The 27,115-nt window shown below is 43.5% G+C and overlaps 1 protein-coding gene across 7 annotated transcripts in view; it reads right to left on the reverse strand.

Moving 5' to 3' along the window:
- Positions 1 to 27,115, reverse strand: part of LOC128342905 (LIM homeobox transcription factor 1-alpha-like) — a 160,176-nt gene that overhangs the window by 110,010 nt on the left and 23,051 nt on the right. For all 7 annotated transcript variants that reach the window (XM_053291072.1, XM_053291075.1, XM_053291071.1 and 4 more), the window contains exon 3: positions 6,564 to 6,750. In XM_053291072.1, the coding sequence (XP_053147047.1) occupies positions 6,564 to 6,750 (187 nt within the window). The remainder of the gene's footprint in view (positions 1 to 6,563; positions 6,751 to 27,115) is intronic.

The following is a 27,115-nucleotide window of genomic DNA, read 5'->3' on the forward strand; positions in this document are numbered from 1 at the left end:
GTATTTGGAACTCACTGTGCCTTTTCTTTTTTGTTTAAAAGCAGCCATGGGGGAAGAGGGCTGGACTTAATCTTCACCTGACCACTGCTGTTAGCTGCAGAGGAGAAAACCTGTCTTACAGAAACAAATCTCTACAATGAATAGCAGCTTTTGGGAAGAGATTTGGATCAAGGCTGCAGGCGCAGCAACGGGGGAAAGGATCATCAGACCCCACCCCCACTAACCCCATGCAGTGGCCCCAATCCCATTTGGGTCCCTTGTGGCTACTTTAGAGCAAAGGCATAATAAGGGAGTTCAAGACTAGGATTCAGCGTTCCCATGTCTCACTTCAGTATACCCATCAAATGGTTGCATTTCAGTGCAAACATTTGACATTTGCTGATTTGAAGTTTTGAATGCGAAATTTCATATTCAAAAATCTCAGCTTGCATGTTGACTGCAACATTTCACCTCAAAGTTCAAAATTTAAGAGTTTAGATTTGTTGGCCACTCAGCTGCTTTGGCAGGCATAAAATCTAATAAGCTTTCAAACAGTAAACCTATGGCATGCCATTCACCAAATGTCATCACACATACTATACACAACTACATGCCAGCTAGTAAATACTAACCACCATTACTTGTCAAATATCTCATTCTATCATAGCCTGTCAAATATACCAAATATTTAGTGGATATTTAACAAATGTTTTCATATTCAGATATCCGGAGAATATCCAGTCTCAACATTTTGGGAACTAAATTCATTTCAACTCTGCATCAGGTAGCTTTGGGCAAATCACTCTTTTTAAATCTAACCTATATCACAGGGTTGGTGGGAGGCTAAAATGCCACATCTTCATTTCTCTCTCACATCACAAAGATACCGGCCCTCTAAGGGAAATGTGGAACTTTACTACAACTCAGAGCAGCACAGAACATGAGACACAGTAAAGGTAGAAATATATAAACACACTGCAAGATCTATCAGGAGCAGACTACATATTACATTGAAGCAGTGTTTTCTGAAGCACCAAGAGCTCCTTTGCCCCTTGTATCAAGAGTGGTGGGCAGAAGAGAGCACATTACTATCACATGTTTCCCCCTGAAACTCATGTGGCTATTGCTGTTGCAGCATTATACTTGCTTGTTTCTAAGCTCAGTCCTGGTGATAATAAAAGCAACGAAGGGGAGGGACATTTCGGGGGGGGGATGACTGACAGGGGGAGGGTTAAGCACTTCATTATTTCCTGGCACTTCATTAATGTGCATCTCTTCCTCCTGAGGGTACTTTGCAAAAGACAAGGAGTCACTGGAGCTCAGTTTGCTCTGGGTCAAACAAGATGTTGCACCCAACATCTTTGTTATTTTTTAAAAAATGAAATAAAAACCAGCCCCATGAGCCCTACAGTTGGAGTGGAGCAATGGTGGGGAGAAAGGCTGCTTAACATTCTCTGTTCTGGCTGATTTTCTACTCAAAATTGCTCCCTGGCTGCTTTTCTCCTTACAGGGGAGATACGGATGTGATTTGTACAGACATGCAGAGTAGTGTACCTCTACTATTAAATATCTACTATTTCCGATTTGAGCAAAATACTTTAAAATGCAAAGAACTAAAAGCATAGTTGTTCACAAGAACAAAAAAATTAGTTAGTAATTACCCAAAATACCCAAACAAACCCAGCATTATATTAATTAACAGTCAGGATGATGTGTGGGGCTCAATCTGCCTACTTTCTAACTAATCTGAACTAATCTGCCTACTTTCCTTCCATTTTAATCTTAATTGATAATTACCATCCTCACAAGTTAGCCCACTTCAGCCTTAAATGTTCACATGTCCGCCATCTTGAATTGGGGTGGATGACATCATCACTAACTATGTCCTTGAGCCATCCCTACACATCCCTACAGCTGTAGCAAATTTGGTTCAAATTGATTAGGCAGTCCACAAGTTAGCCCACTTGCCCTTCAAACGATCATGCATCTGCTAACTTGAATCAGGGTGGATGTCATCATTATAAACTATGCCACAGGTGTCCCTATGTGTCCCTGCAGCTGTAGCAAATCTGGTTCAAATCAGTCAGGCAGTTCACTAGTTAGCCCACTTGCTCCTGAAACATTAATGCATCCGCCATCTTGGATCGGGTTGGATGACATAACCACAAACTATTGACGTATGCTGTTGATGTATCCCTAAAACTGTACCCAATTTGGCATTGCGAAGTTGATGGGGGAGGGACGGACACACACAGAATGCTGGGTGAGCTCATAAGTTTACTTTACTTAAGGAAAGCTGGCTAAAAATAAACACAGGGCACAATGCAGGCAAAATTTAGATATGTCCCACTGATTCCCATATAATAATTATTTACCTATTTAAAATTGCATGAAATCAAAACAACTTTAAAAGTGCTTAACTTTGGCTGGATTGTGTCCATAGATTTTAAAGGTTGAAAGCAAATTGAGCCCCACACATCATCCTGACTGTTAATTAATATAATGCTGGGTTTGTTTGGGTATTTTGGGTAATTACTAGAAGAAAAGCTTGGGAACCACATCCAAACTAAGGACCGGGTCTCAGATCATTGAGACCCGGTTTCTTCCAGTGCACGGGGAGAGTGGGCTAAGCCCACTCTCCCCGCACACGAGGGAGCCCTGGGCGGCCCGATCGGCCGCCCACACGATTGCCGGCTCCGTGATGGAGTCAGTGGGGGCTGGGGAGCTCAGAGGCCGTGTGGCCCCCGGAAGCCCCAGTATGCCCTGCGCAAGTGCACAGGGCATTCTGGGGAGACCCCCTGGAGCCGGGAGGCGGCCTTTTGCCTCCCCTCCGGGGGTCTACTCACAAGTAGCCATGGCACGGAGCCGCACTGCGGCTACTCACGATCAAATAGCCTGGTTTTGCGGTGCGCTCGCTCAGCAAACCCGGGCTAAGGGCAGGGGTAGTTAGGTGGGTTACGCAGCCAAGCCTGGTGGTTCCCATGTAACACCAAAATGACTCCTTTTGATTTAGAGTACTGTACTAATATAGGCTGTGAAAGAGTAAAGGGCAGGGAGAATTCATGGTGGCTTAAAGCAAAATTAAAAAACACACAAAATAATATCTATAGAAAATAAATGAAGACTATACATAGTTTGAGATATTAATAGCAGCAACAGAACAAAAAATACACTGAGCCGGGTCTCACGATCAGTGAGACCCAGTTCGGGAAGCTAAGTCCGCTCTCCCCGCAGACGATCTGGGCGGGAGTCCTGGGTGGCCAAATCAGCCACCCACACATTTTCTGGCTACGTGACAGAGCCGGTGGGGATTGGGGAGCTCGGGGGCCAAGTGGACCCCAGAAGCTCCAGTATGCACTGCGCAAGCGTGCAGAGCATACTGGGGAGATGCTCGGAGTTGGGAGGTGGCTTTTCGCCTCCCCTCTGGGGGGTCTACTCGTAAGTAACCAGGGTGCGGAGCCACGCCGCGGCTACTCACGATCTTCAAAACCAGATTTGCGGAGTGCTTGCTCCGCAGACCTGGTTTTAGGGCAGGGGTATTTAGGCAGGTTATCCGCCTAGGAACCACCGGGCTCGCAGCCGAGCCTGGTGGTTCACACGATGGGGCGAAATCGGGCTAGCCTCCACTAGCCCAATTTCGCCCCATCGTGTGAATAGCCTCACTGAGTTTTTCTGTTAAGGTTTAGAAGTTTCAGTTAAAGTTCAGTTAAGTAGGCATGCGTGCAGGGTTGTACTGTAAAGCCACAAACCTTAAACATTACAATACACAGGTAGGCCGTGATTTACCTCAAAATCAAGCTATCCTCAACTGCCCTATAGAGCTTCCCTGCTGACAAAAAACAAAGGCAACATTCCTCAGGGGATGACTTATTGTGAGCCTGTCCTAGCCAGACTCCTGTGCTTTACCTGCCTTACTCCAAGTCCAGTGGCTGAACAGAATAGTGGCCACAAGTTTTGCTCCTTAACGCCACTTCTACAAGGGCTAGAGCTTAGTTGGGTTTTTTAAAGTAAAAGTTAAGAATCTGGGCAAGCCAATGGGTGAACTGGGCGCCAGGGAACATGCTTAAATTTTGGTAAATACCCAGAAATCTGGAGGAGATGGCAACCTTATTCACTCATGCAGTCTTATTGCAATGTTTGTTACATACACTGCACTTACATCTAGGAACACCATGGCAACAAATATTCTGTGCTCTACATCTATTTTAATGCTTTCACATCAAACCACCTCCTTTAATCTCAATCTGCGATATCAATTCATTGCGTCAAAAATATCCATTCAGAATTTCCAGTGATTTTGCCCTACAATTCACCTCAGAACAGAGGCTTTAAGATTATAAAGGCCATGAAAAAGTGTAAACTTGAGCAAAAACACACACGAGAATGATAACATTACCAAAAAGCATAACACAGTTCTAGTAAAATGGGTATGTGCCAACAAGATCTGGATCTAAATCAAACTGAATAATTGAGAAAACAGTGAGCGATGGGAGCTTACAATAAACAGAGCCGCATAGGAACATAGGAAGCTGTCGTATACTGAGTCAGACCATTGGTCTATCTAGCTCAGTATTGTCTTCACAGACTGGCAGCAGCTTCTTCAAGGTTGCGGGCAGGAGTCGCTCTTAGCCCTATCTTGGAGAAGCCAGGGAGGAGTAGATTTTTGTGATAAAGGACTGTGAGTTCAGTCCTGGCATGGAAGGAAGACTATGTTATAATCTCTGATTTGTGCTCGTATATACAGGCAATCACAGTGTATGGCCCATGGGGTGCAGTACATAATAGGTTCTGCTCCCTGAGTCTTCATTTCACATTTGCTTTCCCCCCAACCGCAGCCATTATTTTGCAACTAGCGTCAGTGGATCTTGGGGCTTTCGTAAAAACAGACATAGATCCAGAAAACATAATTCGAGTAAAAGGTATATTATGGGATAAGGATAGCTTGGGGGCTAGTATGTAGCATATTAACTAGGCCTCCGTTAGCATTAGTTTGGTCAAGCAGGCTTTAAGTACAGTATGCAGGGTAATGTCATAGAAATGTTTGCAGTCAAAACACAAAGTATGACGAAACAGTTTACCTAAGCTGGCAGAGCAGATAACCTGACCCAAGTTGAGAAAGAAACACAAAGAATGCCAGGAGGGTTAGTGTCATGAAGAGAAAATAGGGGTCCTGCCCGAGAAAGAATGAGAAAAAGAGGGAGGAGGAGAACAGGAAGGACTAGGTGGAAAGTCCCAAAATTTTGCTAGGAGTAAACAACCTGGCTATAAAAGTGAGAGTCGTGTAGTGTCTTCTGGATCTTTTTTTTTTTTTTTACTGATCCTTAACCATCCTCCAGGATTGGCAAGGATCAGTTCCAAGCATGAGATCAAGAAACTAAAAGGGCTGCTGGGAACCTGTATGACTTGTTAATTGGGGGCCTCATGGGAATGTATTCCAGTTGTTAAATTGTAACCTCTTGCTTGTTTAGCTTTTGTGCTGAGCAGATTTTTTTTAAAAAGCTTTGAAAAGTGATTGCATTCTTGAACAGTCACTTGTGGGCATCCTGAACCCATTGAGAAGGAAAAGCAAGTTGGAACTCCTGTCTGGCATGGAATTACACTCCCTAATTATTTCAGTTTTTCTTAATAAAAAGGGTTGTTTCTAGCCATCATGAGCATAGAGTAAAACTTGGAAGTATCTCATCTTTTCTGTCCTTCCATTCATACTATTTCCTGGCTTGCCAAATAATCCAATGATAGGAAAGTCAGAACCAAGGAAGCAGAACACATTATGACAAAATTGGCGAAACTACACAATTATGCTTAACTCACAAAACTTATTCTTCATATAACATTTAGGCTTCCTCTTGTTTTGCTGTTGACTACAGTAGACAGCTTTCATCAATCCTCATTCCAGGATATATTTCAGCTCACATGGTGATAAGTTCAACACTGGGGAACCCTCTTCCCTTTGTGGACTACTGTTCATAGACATGGGGGAGTCCATCTCTTCCCAAGCCTACATTTTAACTACATCATAAATAGCATTTGTCAAGAATACCCCCAAATTACCTAAACTAATTTGCACCAACAACATGTCAATCTATAAACAACGTGCATTTTGTTAAATTTAACAAAAGATGCAAATAGGCCGCAGATTGCCAGTTCTAAGGTGCTTAGCCTCGTAATGTCTTTCTACTCAATGACATCACAGCAGCTAAGCTCTTGGCAGCTGCTGGGGCCACAGCCTCTATCTGCCATTTTTCACAGTAACGTCAGATCCAATCAGCCACTTACTGCTAGGTGCCACTCCCACAATCTGTAGGTGATAGATAGATAGATAGATAGATAGATAGATAGATAGATAGATAGATAGATAGATAGATAGACATGTGATAACCAAAACCACCATATGGGTAACAGGGTTCTTTGGATCTACTTACTATTTTTGCATTTGGTTCTCCCCCACCCACCACCAGCTTTTCTTTCTTTTCCTTTATCATCAGCCAGCAACACCTGCCCTCCCAGGCAGCCCTCCACACATTTCACTACAGGCACACATCCATTAGCCGTACTGCAGGAAATCCAAAGTGCAAGGTGCTTACTTTTCGTAGTCATGCTTGCAGTACAGCTGCCTGTTACGACAGTAGCATGTGCCCGAGAGAGGTTGCAGGCAAGCAGTGCACTTCACACAGCCTTCGTGCCAGGAACGCTCGTTCACCCTCAACAGGAAGCGGTCAGAGATTGGGGTGTTGCAGCCGGCACAAACCTCCCGCATTTTGGATTCTGAGCCTAGGCAGCAGGGAAGAGCAAAAAGTGAATCGCAAAAGTTAAAGATTTCCAACATTCATGAGAGTAACTTGCAAAGGAAAAGGGCCTGGTAGGCTAAAGACCCAGGGCACAATCTCTGGGGAAGTTCTGCTTCCAGGATACTCCTGCAGCAGGATTTCCTGGCGGATTGTGCCCCAGGAATTCTGTCCTGCAAAGAGGTGGTGCAAAACATTGCATAATTGTACTTCCTTTGAATACTAATAATGAAGGTGTCAACAACGCTGGTAGCAGTTTGGTTTGCGTTTTGCCTTTGTGGAATTTTTAATACTTATTCCAACTATAGCTACTATTAATAATAATTAATTTTCACCTGCCTTGTCTCAAAGAATTTGCAGCAGGTATACATATATAACTTGTTAGGGATATATTAAAAATGACCTCCTTATCTAGTTTTAGTGTAGCTTTCATTTCAAACCCTTGCTCAGCCAGAGACTTATTGGACAGCCATGGATAAGGCATTATTTATCAACTAATAATCAATGTATCAACCCTTCTATAAAATGGGTATGATACTAAGTGGCCCCACACACTGTTCCCTCTAGCAGGGAATCTCTGATGTTTTTGAGTACAACTCCCATAATTCCCAGCCAAAGGCTATCACAGCTGGGAATGCTGGGAGTTGCAGTCAACAACATCTGGAATTCCCTCTTAGAGGGAATGGAGGCCCCATAGCATGCTTATCTCACAACTGATAGAATTCTATTTATTTGTTTCAATGAACAAGATGACTGCTTTTTCAGGTCTCCAAATATCCCAGATTTTTAAAGTTTTTTAAAAAATCTGTTAGCCAAACTATCAAGAGAACAACTTGAGCAAACAAACACCCAACACCAGAAAACCCTAGGAGAAATCACACACTTAGCATTTTGAACCTTCATTCAGAACCAAAGCTTCAGAAGTTGACTCGATACTTTTTAGCTTAGACTGTATGCATACAGAAATAGTGCAAGGCGTTTTGGTACCAGAGGCAGAAGTGGCACCTCTCTCTCTCCCACCCCACTGCTGGGGATATAAAAATATAATAATGAAATGAAAGACCTGTCTATTGGCATTCTTTAATGGTACCCCAAATATGCCTTTGGAGTTGGTTGTCTGACGGCCCTTAACCAAATTTAACTGCAAAAAAACCACCCTTCTGGAATCTGTCTTTGAGGAACAGTATTTGGAGGAACCCCACCGCCACACCAAGAGCTTGAATTTTATTGATGTATTTTTAAGAGAGCCATGTTCAAGACCCACAGGTCGTATTTGGCTTATCTTAAGCATGTGCTAGAGATAGAATTCGGGACCTACTGCATGCAAAGTGGAGTGCACCACATTTGAGTTATGGCCCCTCCCCAAGCCATTGGCCCACCAAGTAGTCTGGTCCACCAGAGTAGGCACCAATGCTGCCTACTCTGCATAAGATCTTAGAAAAGCACTACCAGAGGCATTTTCCAGCACCACTACTGAGATCCTTTTAGTTGGATTGATCTTGCAACCTTCAGCATGCAGTGCATGTGCTCTTCTATATTTATGGTGATGTCTCCCCAGGCAGGAACCTTGCTTTTCAACAACCCCTCTGGATGGGGCTGTATTCCGCTTGAAAGAGCAAGTGCACAGCTTGGGGGTACTCCTAGACTCAGCTCTGCTTTTGGAAGCTCAGGTGGAGGCAGTGGACAAGGGTGTCTTTGCTCAGCTTTGGCTAGTGCATCCCATCCTCGAGAAGGCAGATCTGGCCACGGTTGCCCATGTCTAAGTCACATCGCAGCTGGATTACTGCAATGGGCTCTACATGGGGCTGCCCTTGAAGAATATTTGGAAGCTTCAGTTGGTGCAGAAAGCAGCTGCCAGGTTTCTCTCTGGAACTGCTCGTTCGGAGCATATTGCACCTATTCTGAAAGAGCTGCACTGGTTGCCAATTTGTTTCCAGATCCAATTCAAGGTGCTGGTTATATTACCTTTTAAGCCCTTAACAGTTTGGGCCCTGGATACCTGAAGGACTGCCTGCTCCCAAGGTTTCTGTCCACCCAATAAGATCATCAGAGGGGCCTTTGCTCCATCTGCCAACTTTGAGAGAGGCTAAATTGTCGTGCACACAGGACAGGGCCTTCTCTGTTGTTGCCCCCAGGCTCTGGAATGCTCTCCTAGTGAATGCCCTCTCCTTGACATCTGTGGCTGTTTTTAAAAAACAACTAAAGACCCTTTTATTTGTTCAGGCGTTTACCCCTTAGGGGCTGTCAGGTTTCTCAGCTTTTCTGCTTCTATTTGTCTTTTTAATGGTTGGGGTGTTTTTTAAAAAAATGTTTTATGGTTTTTACTGTTTCACTGATTTTAAGGTTTTAAATATAACTTTTATGGAATTTTATTGTATTTTAATTTTTGTAAACCACCTTGAGATGCATTGTGAAAGGTGGTATAAAGATGAAGAGGAGAGAACTGGTCTTGTGGTAGCAAGCATGACTTGTCCTCTTAGCTAAGCAGGGTCCACCCTGGTTGCATATGAATGGGAGACTAGGAGTGTGAGCGCTGTAAGATATTCCCCTCAGGGGATGGAGCTGCTCTGGGAAGAGCAGAAGGTTCCAAGTTCCCTCCCTGGCAACATCTCCAAGATAAGGCTAGAAGAGATTCCTGCCTGCAACCTTGGAGAAGCCACTGCCAGTCTGTATAGACCAGGCTTCCCCAAACTGCGGCCCTCCAGATGTTGCTGAACTACAACTTCCAACATACCCAGCCACAAAAAATTGTGTCTAGGGATGCTTGGAGTTCAGCAACATCTGGAGGGCCGCAGTTTGGGGAAGCCTGGTGTAGACAATATTGAGCTAGTTGGAACTCTGGTCATCTGACTCAGTATATGGCAGCTTCCTATGTTCCTATGAACAACAACCAAACAAACAGGTTGTTATCCATGCCATCGGCCACAGGTGACTTTAAACCACAGTCCTTCTCAAGCCCTGTTCCTTGTGTCACCATATTGCCGCTAATGTTTTGGAAGCTGCCTCGAGAGCATCTATGTGGAAAGCATTAAATCCGTGCATCATACACAACACTGGACATAATCCACATAACAGATTCTTCATTATGCAGGCAGGTCACTTCAGACGGCTTGCCAGATCTTATAGCAGAACAACAACAGAAGCCTCCTAGAGGCTTGGCAGGAGCATTCACAACATTCCACGCCCCACAAATAATGAACCCCCAAGACTCAGAATAGTAACACTTAACCAGCAACTATGTGGTTTGAGGGCAGTTAAAGAATACAGCTAAAAGTTGAACCTGTCAGGTGTTTTTCTCATGTGAACAGGATAACACCATGCAGGTACTGCAGCCACTTCAGCGGAAACCTCTGAGGAAGGGTTTGGAAGTACAACTTCCAAAGGAGGTTATGAGTTTACAGGAATTGGCAGAATGGCCTCCCAGTCACCCATGGTTGGAAGAGGAGGACATGTTGAGGCTGTTCTCATGTGCAGGTAAAACTGGGCTAAGGAAGCCCGGCCCAGTTTTGAATGCACATGAGAACTACCGGGAGATGCTCAGCTCCCAGTAGCAGCACGGTGGCAAACCTGCCTCTGGAGCCCACCTCCAAAATGAGGTTAAGAGAGTAAGTGCTACCTTAACCCCATTTTTCGGCTCATCTGCAAGCCCCTGCTCCTTGCATATACTGTGGGGCTCTCAGCCAGCATTGGGAGAATCCTCACAGTGCACTGCACATTTGCACAGTGCATTATGGGAGTTTTGGGGACGGAGCAACACTTCCCAGCTGCCAGGTGCAGCCGGCAATTATCTGGGTGGGCAATCTGCCCACCCAGCAAAGACAGAGGGATTGTCCGTGGGGAGATAAGTGCTAGGAGCCTTCCTCCCTGCTCTCCCTCAAGCCTGTTCTCATTGATTGTGAGAAAGGGCTTGTTGACTCTCAAGCATCAAGGACACCAGGTGAGTCTTCCACAAGTGGTGTCAGTGAGGTGGACCATTTTGAATTGAAACTTCTCCTTGGATCTGCTCAATGCGGCGATGCCGGGTGACATTTGGTGCAGCACAGACATCATCAGAATACGGTCCTCTCACCACCTGAAGGGTACCTGGAATCCATTTGTCCTTATCATAGTAGGACCGAACGAAGACAGATTGGCCTATGCACAGTTCCTGCAGCCTGGAACGTTCCTGTTACTTTACCTGGTCAGTTTGTTTGTTGACAACATCTCAATACATGTCAAACGATCCAGACGAGATTGAAGACTGAGGCTCAGAAACAAACTGGCGGGTATTTGGTTTGTTGAACTATACACAGCATTTCTATACACCAGTAGAAAATTAGCCATTTTAACAGATAAAGAACCTGGCTGGTTCTCTGCAGCTCACAAGGCATGCTTCACCGTTTGGATGAAGCATTCTGCCAGCCCATTCATGGCTGGATAAGGTGCAGATGTCAGAGGTTTGGTGCTATTTTGTTTCTGGAAGGTTTGGAATTCTCTAGAAAAATTGAGCTCCACTGTCTGTGACTATATGTACAGTAGGCCTTTAGAAAATTTGGATTCGGATTAGACCCAATCCAAATTTGACAATATTGAGTTCTATGGGATCTGGTGATATTGGATAGGATTCAGAATTCAAATCAGAATTCCAATTTAAATTTGAATACCCCCCAAATCCCCACATTTTTTGGAGAATTTTTGTTTAAAATGGCTGAAAATGGTGAAATATGGCTTGTTTCAAGCCAGACCTTTACAATAACTTCTGAAATTGAAGACCCTCCTTGGACTATCATTTCACCAGCATCAAACCTTTGCCTTCATCAAAAGGTATACCAGTATGCCCCTTCCTCCACTTTATATTTCCAGAACAGATCGGCATACAGTTATGAAATCTGGCACACATGAAGTCCACATTGGAAGGAATCTGTGTAATTTTTCCCCCAAAGCTGTTGTCACTTCCCTGATTTTTGGTGATTTTTTAAAAAATGGCTAAAATGGTGAAATCTGGTTTCAGATTTCAGAAATGAACGCAGTATGCTGTTACCCCTTTTCATGAAGGCAAAGGTCAGATTTGCCCACATGCTGATTGAATGATGGTCTGAAGAGTGTCTTCAGTTTCAGAGGGTTTTTTTGTAAAGTTCTGGCTTGAAACAAGCCAGATTTCACAATTTTTACAAAGTTTTCAAAAATTCACCAAAAATCAGGGGATTGACCAAATTGCTTCAAGTTCACTAGAGGGCCTCTCGACCAGTGTTCTCTCTAATTTTTTTCATCTGTGTGCAGAATGAGTTTTGTTCTGGGTGGCAGTATCAAGACGGTGTGAGCGCACATGCATTCAGAGTGAGACCTTCCCGATTAAATCTGAGCGGGATCTAAAATTAACTGAGCGGACATCAAAAAACATGTGAGTGCGCACACACACATGCATGCCTTAGAGGGAACACTGTCCCCAACCTCCCTGCATGTGTGGCAGGTTTCAAGGCTCTAGGACCAACCAGTTATTTTTAGTGAATTTGTTTTGATTTTCCCATTCACCTCTATGGGGAAAATTCCTATTTCATTTTAATAATTCTGAAGTATTTCCAAAATCAATTTTGATATTTTGGAATGAATTCCAACTTTACCAATCTTTTTTTCTTTTAAAAAAATCATATTTGGATTTTACCAATTTTGAGCAGTTTCAGATAAAATTTGAATTTTTGAATTGAATTTGCACAGGCCTAATGTACAGGTAATCCAGTTCTGGGATAGCTATCCACCACTACCAAAAAACTGGTATCCAAGATGCATCCCATAAAATCCAAGTGGATGTGCTCCCACAGGGTTCTTGGCAAGTTCCATGAATGAAGTGGTGCCAGCCCTGGCATATTCTAGACCTGCTGACAACCAGACCAGTCTTTAGCTAACTTTCTCTCTGGAGGAAGAGAAAGGGGAAAACGTCCTATTAGGCAGCCGACACTGCCTGAAATGATGAGCCGAGAGCTCATTTGGGCTCTCGGCAGCCCAGGCCACGCCCCCTTGTCATGTCATGTGTGAGGGGGCGTAGCCTGGGCTGCCGAGAGCCCGAACGACCTCTTGGCTCGTCATTTCAGGCAGGGTCGGCTGCCTAATAGGATGTTTTCCCCTTTCTCTCCCTCCAGAGAGGAAGAGGAAGGGGAAATCGTTCTATGGGGCAGTCGGAGCTGCCTGAAATAATCAGCAAAGTGTTCGCCAGGGCTCTCAGCAGCCTGGGTGTGGGAGGGGGGAGTTCACTCTGGACTCCTATGGCGTCCGAGCCACGGGGCGAGGCTCTCTCGGCGGCCTTTCCCCATTGGCAGCCTGGGATCTTTGAACCCTTTTGGCCAATGGTGGCTCCGCCCCTGCTAACTGTTCAATTTGGACATCTATGCCTGGCCACCAGACATCTCCTGGCCGAGGCTTTCATCTTAATCACACCAAGGTGTCTTTCCATATACTTCTTCCAAAAGTCAGGGTTGCAATTTTTTAAGGAATTATTACTCAATGACCTCACATCAAACAGACTAAGGAAACCATTATTTCATTCCTATGGCAAAAAAACCAAAAACGTTTCAAACTCTCTCTAGGGTCCTCCTTCAATTCTCTTAATCTAGCATCATACATTTCTGCTAGCAAACAATCTGAGTGTTTCTTGACACAACACCAATGTGATGGGCAAGATGCTCATTTGTGTCATATTGAACACTTCCACAGCAGTGATCGTGTCTCAGTGGTTTCAGTCTTCCTCTACATCTCACAGTGACAGTCATGACAAGCCATCTACATTGCAATGTTGAGTCATTCCCTTGAATATATCATCATAAGCATGAGCTCCCAAAAACAAAGCCCAGTGCTGAATAGGGACCACTGCCATTTCTGGAATACCCTCTGTAGGATGGAAAATGGATAGCTGTGATTTGTGGTTGGTATCCAAGGTGAACTTCCTGCCATAAAGATGATGTCCAAATTTCTTAACTCCCCAGATCAAGGCCAAAGCCTCTCAGATCTGAACACAGTTGCGCTCTGCCAGACTCAATTATCTGGATGCAAAAGCTATGGGCTGTAGGGGTGTCCACGAACCAAAAAATGTGATGTGGTTCAAATTTGAATCAATTTGAATTGAACTGCTTCAAACCAGTTTGGTCAAACCGACTAGCTGGTCTGGTCCGTTAGATTGAATCATTTCATATGGCTAATATACTTGTAAAGGGGAATCTGGTGAGGATTACAAGTACAGGGGGTGGGGGACCCTTCCAAGGGTAAGGGGTGGCTTGGTGGGGGCGGCGAGAGTGGTAACAAGCTGCTTGCCCAGCCAGCACAGCTGCCAGCACCACCACTCACCCTCTCGGCATGGTCCCAAGCGTGCTCCTCCCTCCTTTACCAAGCCGCCTGCTTGGGGTTGTCCCAGGAAGGATGAGTGGTGGTTACCATGCTGAACTGGTTTGGTCTGCGATTGAACCTCCATTCATGCATACCCCTAATGGGTTGCTCTGTGCCATCAGGCATTACATGGGAGATCACTGCTCCAAGACCATACATCAGAAGCCAGATTGAGATCTGGCTGAGGACTTTATTGAGTTAGGACTTTAGTGAGACTTTAGAGATTTGCTCTTAGTAACAAGTCGCTTATCCTCTTGAAATGCCTGTTCGCATAGTTCAGACCATTCCCAAAGTCTTTCTTTTTGAAGCAATTGATTCAAGGGGTAGATTATAGATGCCAGATTAGGCAAAGATTTGTGGTAATAATTAAGAAAACCAGTGAATAACATCTGTGAGATTTTTTCTGGACAAGGTGGTCCTAATACATCTCTTATTTTGTCTAGTAATTTGTGTAGTCCTTCGGCATCAATAACATGCCCGAGTCTTTGAAGAACTCACATTTATCATAATTTATGCACAATCCATATTCTTCCAGTTAGAACTTGTGCCAGATTCTTTAGATTTTCATCACTGGATCCTGTCACAATAATGTTATCAAGACAGCACCTACAGCCAGGTATGCCTTGTAATACTTGATCCGTGACCATCGCAGGTGCCAATGCCACTTCCAATACCAGGCGATTGTCCTGGGATAATCCTTTTTCTGTGCTGATGGTCAAAAATTAGCTATGTGCTTCCATTTGGAGATAATCCTGTGCCAGATCTGGTTTGCTAAATTTCTGTCCACGTGCTAATGATATCTTCAGTGTGAGGCAAGGAATAATGTTCAATTCTTAACATGGGATTAATGGTCATTTTGAAATCACCACAAATCCATATTGAGCCATTTTTCTTCATGACAGGAGCAATAGGCATAGCCCACTCACTCCAATCAACCTTAATCAATATACCCATGGTTTCAAGTTCTTTAGCCACTGTATCCCTAATGGCAAGTGGAGCCTGTTGAGCCTTCAAGAATTTGGTCCATGCTCCATCCACCAAAATGATCCTGGCTTTAATGTTCTTCAGCTCAACTATACCCTGCTAAAAACCTGAGACACATTATTTTATTTATTTAACATATTTGTATACCACCCAAAATGCAAGTCTCTGTTTAGTTTACAACAAAACAATAAAAACAAGTAAAAAGGTTAAAACAATACAACAATTTAAAACTTAAAACAATGTTAAAATTATTAAAAATCATCAAACTATTAAAACAGTATTTAATTAAAAGCCTGGGTGAACAAAAGTGTTGATTGCCTTTTAAAAAGTTGTAAGGGATGGGGAGGCACTTATTTCAGCAGGGAGTGCATTCCAAACAGTGTTCCCTGTAAGAGGGAATTCCAGATGTTATTGACTACAGCTCCCAGAATCCCTAGTTGCAGTGGGCTTTGGCTGAGGATACTGGGAGTTGTAGTCAAGAACATCTGGGATTTTCTGTTAGAGGGAACCAAAGCCTTGGGGCAGCAATGAAGTTCCAAAATCCTCGGGGCAGCAATGAAGAAGGCTCCAAGTAGCCACCAGATGAGCCGGTGGCAACTGTAGATAGACCTCTCCTGATGATCTCAATCGGCAGTGGGGTTCATGACAAAGAAGACGTTCTGTTAAATACCCAGGGCCCAAGCTGTTTAGGGCTTTCTAGGTTATAACACAGACCTTGTACTTTTCCCGGAAACCTATCAGCAATCAGTGTAGATCTTTTAAGACAGGAGTGATATAGTCTCTCCAAGATGACCCAGAGACCAACCTGGCTGCCACATTCTGGACCAACTGCAGTTTCTGGACTACGTACAAAGGCAGCCCCACATAGAGCACATTGCAGTAGTCAAGTCTGGAGGTGACCAACAAATGTACTACTGTACTAAGGTCATTTATCTATATTAGACAAAAGGTTGTCCAGCTGCACCTGTGCATTGGTTCTCCAATTCATTTGGGGAGTCTTCATGGATTTCCAGTCTAACTGGCCTTTAACCAACTGCACCCAAATATGGCTGGCCCTTCTGTAGGGACAACACATAGGTTTAAATTTTGAGACTGGCCATTATACTGAACTGCCACAGAACACACCCCATGGTGATTTTGATGGTTGTTGCACACATGTGTACATCATTGAAATTATTTTCATATGACTAACACAGCTGAGCCAGTGTCTAGTTCCATCTGAAGTGTTTTGCCCTCTACTGGGGATGTGTGTGATCCATATAGGCTCTGTATCCTCATCCTGAAAAGAGGCATTCCATTCACATGCAATACTTAAGCCAGCTAAGTCTTTCTCACTACTGCCATTGCTGCCATCTACCACATGTACGCTTCAATGGCCATTCCAATACTGCTGTGCATCTCTGCTACTGCAATGTTGCCGTGCTTCACTATTTCTCCTATGCTGTGTGGCAGGCTGACACACTGTACATGTCCTTCTCCCGCACACTGCCAGCATGTCACATTTTGGAGATGGCCGTTAACAGCCTTATGTCCTGGCATGCCAGGTTGGGTTTTGCCCCTTTGACTTGGAGTGTAATGCATGGAGTGACTGGTAGACTCACTCCTGCAAAAGGCTTGCAACTCCTGCGACTCACAGGTAGCTGCTTCCATGGATGTGACTATTTCTAAGACTTTTTTTTTTTAAAGATAAGGTCAGATGATGCCAGGAGGCATTTCCAAAGGGTTTCATCTCCGAGACCACAAACCAGGTGATATCGCAGAATTATTTGCAAAGTATCTCCAAAGCTGCAGAGTTTTGCTAGTCTTTGTAATGCAACAGCATAAGCTTGAACTTCTTCTCCCACCTGCTGATTCCTCTTGTGAAAGCAAAAATATTCAGCAATTTCCAGGGATTTAGCTGGGGGGGAAATGGTCCTGTTGCAACTTCACAAGTTCAGCAAATGACTTGGAGCATGGCTTATCTGGATATGTCAAACTGCAAAGCAAGCAGTATGTCTGACCTCCCATTTAGTCTAATAATGGTGGCATCTTCTTTTCATCTGGGGTATCATGAAGTATGAAATATTGCTTCAGGCACTCAACATATGTGGCCCAGTCTTCCACAGTATTATTAAAATGATTCAAACTTTCTGGGAACCCATATTTATATATTTTCATGAGGCTGTTATCAGGTGACCTCACACACACCTTCTCCTACTGCCTGCAAAAAGGATCTTTTCCCTTAGCTGTTTGCAAAAAGGCCTAGTCCTCTGCAAGCCTCTGGGCCTACTATATATAACCGACTGACAGCTTACTTGTGGTTTGTGGATATTTCCAGTGCAGAAACAGCAGTACTGCCACTATGTAAGGATCGCATCTTCATCGCCACTGTTGAATCAGTGGGTCATGCACAACACTGGACTTATTTACAGTAACAGCTTCTTAATTATGCAGACAGGTCGCTTCAGACCGCTTGCTAGATCTTATAGTAGAACAACAGAAGCCTCCTAAAGGCTTGGCAGGAGCCACACACAGCAGAAAGGTAGCATGCACATTCAAATAAATAGACCTGCCCCCCTGGTTTTCTTAAAATCAATAGCACCTGCAAGATCCCTAAACAACTAAAATGAAACATCTGTTACTGGGAATGGTGGGCGTGTGTGTGTTTAAATCTAAACACAGTAAAATAAGTTTAAATGTTCTTGTGAATCTTGAAACACAGATAATTGGCTTGCAAATCCCCCAACCCCATTCATTTCTGTTGCTACCCTAAGAACTATTGCTGTCCATCTTCTGACCCAGTTTTATCCATATAGCCAATTTCCAGTCCTTACGGAATGCAAAGGCCTTGCACTGGCGATCCTTCCATCCCTGATACTTTGGTATAAGCAGGAAATGCCTCTTTTCAAATAGACGAACTTTTTTTCTTTTTCTTTTTGCATGAGTAAATCAGGTTTATCAGTGTGTCCATCTATGGCTGCCCTTCAAAGGCTTCCCATCAGGGACTGCACAAGATAAGGAAGTGCATGTGGGTAATAAACACTCTATCCGGTTTAGGGGAGCTGGATGAGGGCTGAGGCACACCAGGAGCGAAACCCTTTGCCAAGTAGATTCCATCGTCTCTCCTTCCAGAATACCCTTCGATGCTCAGGTAGCTGGTGGGGCACACTTCCTTTGCTTCTGGCCTCCCTGTTTTTTCTGTGCTGTGTGTGATGTGCCATGGGATGTGGTGATGGCCAACAGCTTGGATGGCTTTAAAAGGGGTTTAGACAGATTCATGGAGGACAGGTCTATCAATGGCTACTAGTCTGGTGGCTGTGGGCCACCTCCAGCCTCAGAGGCATGATGCCTCTCAATACCAGTTTTAGGGGAGCAATAGCAGGATAGAAGGCATGCACATACCTCTTGCCTGGGGGTACCCCAGAGGCATCTGGTGGGCCACTGTGTGAAACAGGGTGCTGGGCTAGATGGGCCTTGTGTCTGATTCAGCAGGGCTGTTCTTATGTTTTTATGTGTGTGTATCCCAGCCCAGGCTTTAAATAAAAGCTGTACAACTTAGGGTATGATGCTACGGTAGTAATCCACAGAGGGCTGCTTCATGTGGGATACAAGGAAAGGGCAAAGCAGATGTATGCTGAGCACATGCACACTCTTGGGGGGGGGCACATTTTATTTATTTATTTATTTATTTATTTATTTATTGTTAAATGTATATACCGCCTTTCATTAAAACAATCCCAAGGCGGTTCACAGAAAAATTAAAACAAGACTATAAAAATACACAATTAAAATATTAAGCTAAAAATATAAAATCATGAGTCCGACTAAAGATTTAAAAATACAGGCATAAATTAACCATGCAAAATGCAGTATACAAAGAAGCAGCAATAGAGACGATCATATAAAAGCCTGAGGAGAAAGCCAAGATTTAACACACTTTCTAAAAACTGTGATGGAGATGGAGGAGCAAATAGCCACCGGGAGAGCATTCCAGAGTCTGGGGGCAGCAACAGAGAAGGCCCTGGCCCGCGTGCACGACAGCCGAGCCTCCCTCATTGTCAGCACCTGGAGCAGAGGCCCCTCAGATGACCTTGTCAAATGGGCAGCAACCCTTGGGTTAAAAAGGGAGGTATGTAGTTGCATGCAAGACCATTGCACACATTCCTTTTTTTGCACATTAAAAGTAGGGTTGAAAAATCCAGGTGCCCAGTAACCCCTGGTGCCTAAAAATAAGACCTGATGGTTAGCATCAGGGTTGCTGAAGGGGGCAGGAACAGGAGGCAGATTGCTTCTCCTTCTATGTATGCTGCTGTTTGTAGGAAAGGGCCATTGTCTCTTCTTCCATTTGACTCTAGCTTTAAAGTTTATTAATCAATATTTACATAAATACCAAAGGATCCCGTCTTTCAGTAACTTTTTAGTGTGGATCCGTGTTTATATAAAATGTGCGTCCTGTGAAAAACCACCAACAATAACATTAACAAGAACCACCAAAGCTAAAACAACAGCAACCAAACACAGAAAATTATCAGGACCAATCGAGAAAGCATGAGCCATATCAAAAGCTTGCTGAATCAGAAATGTTGTTTGTTTTTGGAGCATTGGCAGAGTAGGAGCCAACTGAACTTCATGTGGCAGGGCAGGGAATTCTCCTGCTGCTATGGCCACCTTTTTTTGAAGCAAGCCATCTGGCACTATTTGTCAATTTTCTGAATAGACCACATTTGTCAGTTTGTCTACTTGTGCAACTTTGAGCCCCTTTAATATAGTTTTGTATCAGTACCAGAACTGATGATTGAATGTTTTGGGACAAAACCTTCAGGATTTTGTGCACAAACACCTTGCCGCCTTTCTCTTGCTGGCATCAAAGCTAGAACTAGTACACTAGATAGGATTGTCCACATTTGAGCAATGGCATCAACAAATAGAGCCCTGGGCATTAATAGATAAACTAACAAAAACATAGGAAGCTGCCTTCTACCGAGTCAGACCATTGTTCCACCTAGCTCAGTATTGTCTACACAGACTGGCTGCAGCTTCTCCAAGGGTGCAGGCAGGAGTCTCTCTCAACCCTATCTTGCAGAAGCCAGGGAGGGAACATAGAACCTTCTGCATGCAAGCATGAAGCTGCTCTTCCCAGAGTGTCTCCAACCCCTAGAGGGAGTGAATGAACAGTGCTCAAACATGTAGTCTCACATTCAAATGCAAACCAGGGTGGGCCCTGCTTAGCAAAGGGGTCGATTCATGCTTGCTAATAGAAGCTCAAGTCACCTAATGGCACAGTGGGGAAGTGACTTGATTAGCAAGCCAGAGATTGCCGGTTAGAATTCCCACTGGCATGTTTCCCAGACTATAGGAAACATATATCGGGCAACAGCGATATAGGAAGATGCTGAACGGCATCTTCTCATACTGCGCGGGAGATGGCAATGGTAGACCCCTCCTGTATTCTATCAAAGACAACCACAAGACTCTGTGGTCGCCAGGAGTTGACACCGACGCGACGGCACACTTTACCTTTACCAGAAGCCCAGCTCTCTTCTCCTGTGTATCAAAACCACACACACACACACACACACACACACACACAAAATGCCACAGCATATTCCTGTAATCAGCAACATGATTCAAACTCTTATATGAATTATTGGTATCCCTTCATATTATTTGTAAATACAGGTGAAACTCGGAAAATTAGAATATCGTGCAAAAGTCCATTAATTTCAGTAATGCAAATTAAAAGGTGAAACTGATATATGAGACAGACGCATTACATGCAAAGCGAGAGAAGTCAAGCCTTAATTTGTTATAATTGTGATGATCATGGCGTACAGCTCATGAAAACCCCAAATCCACAATCTCAGAAAATTAGAATATTACATGGAACCAAGAAGACAGGGATTGAAGAATAGAACAATATCGGACCTCTGAAAAGTATAAGCATGCCTATGTATTCAGTACTTGGTTTGGGCCCCTTTTGCAGCAATTACTGCCTCAATGCGGTGTGGCATGGATGCTATCAGCCTGTGGCACTGATGAGGTATTATGGAAGACCAGGATGCTTCATTAGCGGCCTTCAGCAATTCTGCATTGTTTGGTCTCATGTCTCTCATCCTTCTCTTGGCAATGCCCCATAGATTCTCTATGGGGTCAGGTCAGGCGAGTTTGCTGGCCAATCAAGCACAGTACACTCTATACTTTTCAGAGGTCCGATATTGTTCTATTCTTCAATCCTTGTCTTCTTGGTTCCATGTAATATTCTAATTTTCTGAGATTGTGGATTTGGGGTTTTCATGAGCTGTACACCATGATCATCACAATTATAACAAATTAAGGCTTGACTTCTCTCGCTTTGCATGTAATGCGTCTGTCTCATATATCAGTTTCACCTTTTAATTTGCATTACTGAAATTAATGGACTTTTGCACGATTTTCTAATTTTCTGAGTTTCACCTGTAGTTTAACACCTTTTTTTAGAATAAAATCATTCATTTTGTTCAGATATGATTACAGTGTAGTATTTTTTGTTAGTACTATATTAAACACAAAGGTTAATATAAAGGAGTTTATATTAAAGTTTTAAACAAAGTCTCATTTGTTTTAAACAAAGTTTCATTATGAGTATATTAATACAGATTCTGTATCTTTCCTGCCATGATTATGTTGTTACACGTTTGGATGTTGTCAATTCCTTTGCTTACAAAAAAATCATATGAACTTTTTAGAACTTTAATACAATAAAGGATTGCACTCAAAGAAAGTTAATAATGACTAAGAACGCCATTGATGTTTCTCCTTCCAATCCAGCTCCTAACACACCTTGCTGGCTCCCAAGATTTGCTCCCAAACAATTGCTCATTTGGCCCCTGCATTACGACAGGGGTGCAAAGTAAATGCACAAGTGGAGGGGGGCACTCAGGCACATTCACTTCTGGTCACTCATTTATTATATTCCTACCCTGCTCTGGAGGTTTTACAGGCAAGGCTCCCGCCTGCTCCCAAATCCAGTCCTGATTGCAGTGTGCTGTCCGCATATTCTCTGGATTTGATCCGACTTCCCTGCGGGCTATCAGGGACCAGGACAGATTTTCCCCGAATGGAGGCTGCGAATTCTGGCTTAGCCCATGCTATGTCCGGGGTAAAAAATTCCAGAGCTTCTGCTTTCTCTGAAGGTGTTGATGGAGGTACTGATGATTATGTGAAGGAAGTGCTGATGGCTATGTGAATGGTCTATCTAATCCCTCAAATTAAAATGCCTTGAATCTGCTGTGAAGCAGATTCGCTCTTCAGATACCCTGAGGCATAGAGCCATGTGTGAAAAACCTCCTGCTCTTGAGAGTAAAAATCTCAGGCATAGAGCCATGTGTGAAAAACCTCCTGCTCTTGAGAGTAAAAATCTCTCAGACCAGCTTACAGCCAGTTCAAACAAACAATAACACACCCAAACAAAATAAAACACACTCGGCAGTGTAAAATAATATAAAAGTCAGGTAAAACAAGTTGAAATCTAAAAGACTGGACAAATAGCAAGAATTATTTTTGTTATGAAGAATATATATGTTCTAAGTGGTTCACATAGAAAAACAAGATGGTTTCCTGTCCCAAAAGGGTTCACATTCTAGAAATAAACAAAAAGGTAGACACCAGCAACAGTCAATGGAGGGATGCTGTGTTCAGGCTGAATAAAGGCCATTCCTCCCCTGCTAAATAAAAGAGTCACTATTTAAAAGACAACTCTTTACCCAGTTAGCAGGGGTTATGGTCCTGGTACTGAAAAGAAAACAGTGCCACACAAGCCTCTCCAGGAAGAGCATTCTACAGGTAAGAGCCTTCTCAGCCTAACCTATCTCACAGGATTGTTGAGAGGACCAACATAACCATGTACAGAACTCTGTGCATGGCTCTGTACAGAGCCCAGTACTCTGGGCTCCTTGGAAGAAGAACAGGATATAAATGAAATAAAAATGAATGAATGAATGAATGAATATGATTAGCAGATGAAATAAGCCAAGCTGGGCAAGGGTCAAGAGAATGGGTTGTAGAATGCACAGTCTGAAGCAGTTTGTCCACATCCTCAGGAGTCTAATCCTGTGAGGAGTTGTTGGACACCTCCACACTAGCCTCTGCAGTAACTATGGAATCCAGTTCATCCCGAATAAGAGAGATTATATTTATTCATTTATTTTAAAATATATATATACCCCACCACTCCGGTATACTACTGCTTGGGGCGGCTCACAACAATAAATGTATCTGCAAAAAAGTCATTGAAGACGTCACAGCGAGTGACTGATGGTTCCAAGTTCAAATTCAAGGGGGAGGGCACATACTAGCCCCTCACAAACCTAGACAACTCTGCTGGACATGAATTTGCAGAAACATTGTAGGCAGAAAAGAACCACTTCTTTGCCACCCACACTGCCAGAGCATAGATCTTCAAGTGTGCTCTGTGTTGTGATCTATCAGGCTTGTCTTCCTCCACTTGTGCTCTAGTCATCTATCTCACGGCTTCAGCTCCCATAGTTATTCTGAATACCACGGGCCTAATTTTGAAGCAAGTCAGAGAGGACGCTTAGGAGTGATCATGTCTACTGCTCCAGAGAGTTCATTATTCCATGTTTGCACCACAGCATCAGCAGAATCACCAGCAGAGCCAACTCTAAACCCTTCCAAGGCTTCTTGGAATCCTACTGGATCAATTGTTTTCTTCTGGGGTGTGTGTGTATTTATATATAATATACACATACATACATATGCACATGCATACACGTGTACACCCACACCCATCCCTGATCCCCATTTAAGTGAGCACTACTTATGAGGTGGGATCAGGCCAACAAAAGTATATATCCCCATAAATTTATTAGTCCTGAAGGTATTACAAGATTATTGGTTGTTAATCCCGTCTGCCAACAGTTGTTGACAATTTCAAGAACTTGCTTCTTCATAACAGTTTGCCTTGGGCACATCAATATTGTCCATATATTATGAAATTAATGCAGCTTGGGATTTAAAAGAAAATCTACATGCTTGTGGGTCCTAACTGCTCAACTACATAAACCCAGCTACACACTGGCATGAACACTCATGTGTAAACATAAGTAAAAGGGCAAGTTTTGCATGTACTATGCTACTTTGAAAATGACTCTGCAGAAATATTTTCTAGGAAGTCTCCCCAGATTGCACAATGCCCGTCAGTCAACATATTTTCTTGTTTCAAAATGCATCAGAGATCTGAGCTGTATTTTTGGAGCAGACTCAAAAGTAACACCAGAACCCTGGATGGTTCTTTGCTGCTGGTTGATTCCTAAGCCTATCAATGCATCTAGTGATTATTAGAAAGAAGTAGACAAATTGCTTACAGTAAAGTTAATTTTCTCAGTAGCTGCCCCCTGGAAATATAGGAACTGTAGACAAAGCCTGATCTCTCTCCCTCTCCCGTTACATGCTGGAGTCAAAATTCATTAGATATTTCACATACCAAATGAAAAGCAGCTCAGACCTGCATAGTTTCAAGACCACATATAGAGTTTGGATTTGCTCAGGGGTTTTCATTAATTATTATTATTATGCATCTCTGAAGAGTTAGAAGCAAACGAAACCCAGATTTCAACAGCTTTGCAACAACAAGCCCATTTGTGGTTACTTTTTGTTCAAGTCCACAATGACATTTTAATATACTGGAATCTCTAGGATCAGAACTCAACAAATGTAGATGCATGCGTGTTACAATTGCTTGGACCTGCATCCCTTAACATAATGGCCGCATCCACATGTAACATGGAATCGCGAGTCCAATGCACCCCCACCCCACTCTCCCATCCGAATTCAGATATAACAAAGAGTGTTTTGTTCTGATATAACAAAGAGTAGGGTAAACTGACTTCGTGGGCTTCTTTACTGAAGGACAGCTCTGGCAGCCAATCACAGCTGGAGGGAGGGAGGAGCTTCTGTTAGAGGTTGTTGATTTTTACCCACAATAGGTAAAACAGCAGAGCACTAAGGAATGAGCACACACTCCAGTTACAGAGTAGGTAGCAGAGGATGGTTTGGATATTGCAGCTATTTAGAGAAAACACATGGAGATCCTTGTGTGACTAAACACTAAACATTTATTGGTTAAATACACTTAGACAGGAAAGACCTATATCTAATCGAAACTGGGTCAATTTTTCGTCCAAACTGTGGCTGCACGCATTTGGACATACACAGATTTCAAACAGAGGCCCCTTTAAGTCCGATTGTGTGTTACGTCTGAATGCGGTCATAGTGTTTGTACAGAACTCTGATGTTTGGTTACATGAGTTCTGGGGGAGTTATTCTTTGAAGCTGGAGAAATTACACAGAGGCTAGAGGAATCCTTCCCTTATGTAGCCAACTTTGACCAGCCAGGGAAGCAGACAGTTATCTGTCTGATAGCGTGGACCCAGGTGAACTAACCAAATAAAGAAGTATGTGTAACTGCAGATCAGGTCCAGATAGTGAAGTGCAACCGTCAAGTACCCTAGGGTGTGGGCAAATAAAGGTGTGAGGCAAGTATTTTTCCAAATAAAGAAATAAGTTGTATTTTAAAAGAACATCACAACAATCAGGTATTGAGGTCATTCACACAATCAAAAACTGTGTGCTCCCAATTTTTGGTTGTGTGGAAGAAAGGAAGCAGGAAAACCTGGGCAGAAGTAAGTGTGTGGAAGCAAGGTAGGAGGAAGCTTCCACACAATCACTTCTGCCCAGGTTTTCCTCCTACCTTGCTTCCACACAACCAAAAATTGAGAACACACACAGCTCCCAAACCCGGATAGAAGAACACAGTTTTTGATTGTGTGAATGACCTCATTGAATGGAGGTCATTCTGCTGGAGTGGGTGTAACAGAGTGGATCTGAAAGCAGTTTCAATGAAGGGACAGGGAGTTGGAGCTGGCCAATCGAGCCCCTGAGAAAAAGGAGTTAGAGAGAAAGAGAGATAAAGGGTTAGGGTTAGGCTGTGCAGGCTGCCCTTCATGAAAGAAGGAAGCCTGCACAGTCAGTTCCCCCTCCTCTCTGCAGTCTTGCTGACTGCAAGCTCCCTGCTTTCCGTTACATCTGAATTCAGAAAGGAGAGTGGGGGAGCAGAAGGTAAGGTTCTGCATTAAGTCCAAATTGCCGGTGGCGGGGAGGGGCGCTAAATAGGCTGTGTCATGCCATGTAAACATACTAAGCTTTGGGCTTATCCATTCTATCATACAGTTAAGAAAGCACTATATGTTTCAGGGAAGGCTTAATCCAGACCATTAACACCTTCAAAGTATCACCTAGCATTTATGAAACAAATTTCAAATGGTCAAAGCACGCCACACATACATTATCTCAACCTTTCAATAGCACTAAAAGTTTGAGCAGAGTGATGATCTTTCATATTGTAGGTGAGGGAGGGGCTGACTCCCTCAGAAACATCCACCTCTGAGGAGAGAAACTGCTGCTCTTTCCAGATGCTAGGACGAAACCATTATAGTGTGACTCCAATTTTAATTTGGCTTGGGTGTGGGGGGCGGGGGGTGGAGTTATAGGAAATCTGAGAAAACACAAACAGATCCTGGCTAACATCCTGACTACATTGCTCAACAGAAGTTCAACTGAAATTAATTGGACAGGTTAGTCCTGACTTGTTAGTAATGACTAACTTGTCCCAATAATTTCAGTGGAAATTGTTGAGCAATTTAGTCAGGATGTCAGCCTCTGTATTTAAGGATTGCACATCTTTATGCATCAGGAAGGGCAAAAAAGTAGAGAGCCATCAAATACTCTGTATCCCTTCCTGGTTTGGGAGAGGAAAAAATGACAAGTTAGAGTGAGCATAGCTTTTTAGAGGATCCTCAACCCACTTTCCCCCTAAAATCTAGTATACCGGAGCAATTCTGCTTTGAAATTTAAGAAAGTGGCTGGGTGTGTGTGTGTGTGTGTGTCTGTGCGCGCATGTTGAAAATACCTAAGTGTTTCAGAAGTGGAGTGGAGCTGTATTACAGAAGTGATTCTTCAGTAGAGAAAGACTGAGTCCT

The sequence above is a fragment of the Hemicordylus capensis genome, chromosome 2, assembly GCF_027244095.1.
Source record: "Hemicordylus capensis ecotype Gifberg chromosome 2, rHemCap1.1.pri, whole genome shotgun sequence".
NCBI classification, from domain to species: domain Eukaryota; kingdom Metazoa; phylum Chordata; class Lepidosauria; order Squamata; family Cordylidae; genus Hemicordylus; species Hemicordylus capensis.